The sequence below is a fragment of the Belonocnema kinseyi genome, chromosome 1 (genome assembly GCF_010883055.1).
Source record: "Belonocnema kinseyi isolate 2016_QV_RU_SX_M_011 chromosome 1, B_treatae_v1, whole genome shotgun sequence".
NCBI lineage: Eukaryota > Metazoa > Arthropoda > Insecta > Hymenoptera > Cynipidae > Belonocnema > Belonocnema kinseyi.
Genome location: NC_046657.1, coordinates 45586687 through 45590784, shown reverse-complemented (window position 1 = coordinate 45590784; position 4098 = coordinate 45586687). Strand labels below are relative to the sequence as shown.

Below are 4098 nucleotides of genomic sequence, written 5' to 3'. Positions count from 1 at the left end.
TGCGTCGACACTCACTGAATTTTTTTGTGGATTAGCTTCTCTTCGGAAACGCCAAGTTCCTTGGACTCCGACGTGGGGTTGCCATTTTTGACCTGGAAATTTCGAAGCTCCGCCGCCTGCGCTGAGGTGTCCATTTTTATTTTCAAAAAATTTATGTTGATAATCAACATTGTAAGAGGGCCGTCTTTCTGGTCCATTCAATGATTTATTTGCATCAACACTTACTGAATTTTTTTGTGGATTAGCTTCTCTTCGGAAACGAGGCCTCGGAGGGGGTGGACGGTTCTAAAACAAAAGTATTAATTAGTAATAATGTTTTGAATCTCATCTTATACTATATTTTTTTTTAATTCTCCTTCTTGGCATTCCTCTTTTGACAGAAAATAAACACACTTTTTTGCAAACAATTTCAATTGAGAAAATCCCAAGTTTGGAAATTCAGTCAATAATTAAAATTTTTTTGTATATAAAATTTTATATTAAGACTTGATTCTAATGGAATTATGTTTCTTATGATATAAAAGCAATTCGAACAAGTTCGTAATGAATGAAATGTACAGAAAATTCTTTTCTACTACACAGAGAGAAGTTAGGTAAACCCGTCGCGCTTGCGATGACAGTCGCTGCACTTTGATTTGATGTAGCTTCCGCTCCAGATTCAGGGCACCGGTTACCCCATCGACATATAGTACTGGATTGCTGGCTATGGCGATCGGAAGTGGACTAGGGAATAAAAAGAGAGGACAAATCGAGAAAGTCCTTTTCTAAGGATGGCGACTGATGATTGGTCCGCTGATCCTTTTCTAATGAAAGCAGATGGAAGATGAGTAGAGCTAATCACCATCCTTAGAAAAGAAAAGGTGAACTTTCTTGGTTTCTCCTCTCTTTCTTTTCCCTAATCCACTTCCGACAGCTGCAGTCAGCGGATCAGTACTATATTTTGATGGGTTACCCCGAACTTGCGCATATCAGTCGCTCCGAAATTTGGGTGCTACATTTTCATAAACTGCACAAGCCGCATTGGCAGAACGGCTCTACTATGCTGTTGGTTAAATGGTTCGGCCTGTTTGGGGTAGTGCTCTAAATTAAAAAAAAAAACTTTAAATGCAGTTAAAAATTGAAATCTTGAATAAAAATAAAAACAAAATTTTATTTCTAAAAGATTCACTTTCTTGATCAATTTATTTTTTTAAAATAGGGTAAAATTTTAAAATTTTCGCTTCGTTGGATTGCAAAGAACCTAACACTAAATCTAATTCAAAAATGCTTCAAAAGTAATATTTGTCTACAAAATTTACCTTTTTTGTAGATTTGTTTTTAAAAGAATAGGCTAGAAGTAAGAAAATAATTAGTTTTGCTTTATATTTTTATAAAGAATCTAATTTAGGATTTAGTCATTTTTTTACAATTGATTAATTTAATATTCAGATTTTTGATCATTACATTATTTAAATTTCGCAGGATAATGTATCGGTTCAAATTATAAAGGGTACTTGATTTAAATGGTTTATATCAAAAAGATAAATTTTTAACCTAAGAGATGAGTTTTTAGCCAAGAAGTTAGTTGAATTTTCAACCCAAAATATTTCTTTTATACCAAAAAGACGCATTTTAAACAAAGTACAAGAATTTTTATCTAAAAATATATCAAGTTTCAAACAAAATTAGAATAGTTAAAATGTTAGAAAAATAAATATTCAACCAAAAAAAACGAATTTTCAACAAAATAGTTTTTTTTATCCAAAAAATTATTTTCTAACCAAAAATATAAGAATTACATTTTTAGTAAGAACAATCATTTTTCAAACAAAAAAAAAGAAATATTCCCAATCAACTAATTCAAATTTAAACCTAAAGTATGGATTTTCTGCCAAGAGAGATACAATTTTAATAAAATTTATAAATTTTCAACTAAAGAAGATAAATTTACAAACGAAAACTATAACAGTTCAATTTGCAGTCATAAAAGTAAATTTTTAACTATAAAAGAACCATTTTTCAGCAAACTAATTAATTTCCAACTTAAAAAATAAATTTTCAAGCAAAAATGGAATAGTCACAGCTTCAGTTCAAAACTTAATTTTCAACTTAATAGAAACGAACTTTCAATCAAAGAAATTAATTCTTAATTAAAGTGATGAATTTCCTACCGGAAATATGGATTTTTGCCCAAAGAGTAGAATTTTCTGCCCAAAAAATGAACTTTCTATAAAAAAAAAATAACTTTTAACTAATTTTTGTTCAACTAAAGAAATAAATTCTTAACGAAAAACATAACAGTTAAATTTCTTACTAAACAGAACATTTTTTAAAGAAAAAGATTACATTTCTATCAAAAATTTTCTACCAAAAATAAAATAATTAAATTTTCATTTAGTAAAATAAATTTTCAACTAAAAAGATGAAGTTTTAACAAATTATAGTGCTCTTGTGCCAAAAAAAAAAATTAATTTTCAGCAAGCAAAAAATGAAAGTGCTAAATTTTTAGTTAAAAAATGAATCGTAAATAAGAAAAAACTAATTTTCAACCAAAAATATCAGTTTTCTACCAAAATAGACGAATTTTTAATGAAGTTCATAAATTTTCAACCAAATATTTGAGTTTTTAAAGGCATTTTCAATCAAAAAGATAAATTAGTCACCAAGCAGTTTAAATATTTGTGCACAAATAAGAAAACTGGAACCTTAAGCGAAATTTGAATTTTCAACTTGAGAAGATAAATTTTGAGCCAAACATACAAGAGTTAAATTTTTAGTTCGAAAAATTAATTTTTAACTATAAAATATGATTTCCAACAAAACAATTAAATTTTGAACAAAAAAGAAAAAAGTTTTTCAACTAAATTGATCAATCATCAACCAAATAAATGAATTTTTAACAAAGTAGTTCCACTTCCATCCAAGCAGTTGAATTTTAAAACCAAACCGGCTGAAGTCTCCAGGAAAAACGTGATATCTGATATTTCAACCAAAAAGGATTATAATTTTATACCAAAAAAAGTTGAATGCAACCAAAAAAGATGAATTTTCAAAAAAAGAGTTTGAATCCTCAAACAAAGAGATTAATTTTTAATGAAACAGTTGCAATTTTTAACCATATTGATCAAATTAAATTCAACATTAGTTTTTATAAAATTCCCTAACTCTATCAGATTTTCCCTGACTTTCTGGAATTCCCTAATCTGTATCAGCTCTGTAATTTGAAAAAGAACTATGTATTTGTTTCCCTTTAGAATGTGTTCGTATAAATATATGTGTAGTAATAATGATATATATTTGTTTAAACAATAAATACTTTCAATTCTTTTAATTGCTGATCATATTTGTTAGAGAGCATTGGTTAAATTCTAGAACATTTAATATAGAGCACACTAATATAGATCTGATGTTCGGGGTAATGGTTCTTCCCAATCAGTGGAGCCGTTCTACCAAACACACAAGTGGCGCTGTTCGCTATGCGATTGGCGCGACAATTGTACGTGTTGGCGGCGAAAATACTAAGATCCCAATCCCTGTTAAAGCCAATCATGATAAAAAAATTCAAAAAATTATTTTTCACCAGAACGTTATTCTGTGTTAAAATTAATTCCGACATCGTAAAATGACCGATGCTAGGTTTAAAGAAGATTTTTACCTCATTATTATTTAAAAACAGTAAATAAAAGTGGCGAAATTTGTTTAATTAAAAGGGATTAAAATGTTTCTATTTTTTAGTTGCTTTAAGGTATTTAGAAAAATATTGTCGGCGTTAGGTACACAGTAAAAAAAAAATTGAGCTGTGACATATGCCATGGATATCGCATAGTCAAACCCCTAATAAGTATAGCTATAATAGGGATATTAAGAATAGGTGTCTGAAGCAATTGTCGGAAGAGCGCCGGTGCATTATGGGAGCAGCGAAATAAAATGGCGACGGTCTAATTGGGAGCAGTGACAGTTGAGATTTACTTTGGACAATTAAACGCTTTTTACCACTTAAAATGTGCGCGATTGTTGATATTAAATGGAGCTTATGATGCAGTAATAATAATTTACATTTGTTTCGATTGTAGGCGATAACTATATTGAAATATCAAGAAACGCGATAAAAACAACAAA

General features: G+C 29.2%; 1 protein-coding gene and 1 pseudogene across 1 annotated transcript in view; one reads left to right on the top strand and one right to left on the bottom strand.

Annotated features, from left to right (window-relative positions):
* The window catches only part of LOC117177685, a 30721-nt pseudogene extending 27384 nt beyond the window's left edge, over positions 1-3337 (bottom strand).
* A 60-nt stretch (positions 3338-3397) lies between these two features.
* LOC117177682 (ATP synthase subunit delta, mitochondrial) overlaps positions 3398-4098 on the top strand; it is a 9136-nt gene continuing 8435 nt past the window's right edge. Inside the window, exon 1 of the mRNA XM_033368522.1 lies at positions 3398-3475. Coding sequence (XP_033224413.1) covers positions 3398-3475 — 78 coding nt within the window. The remainder of the gene's footprint in view (positions 3476-4098) is intronic.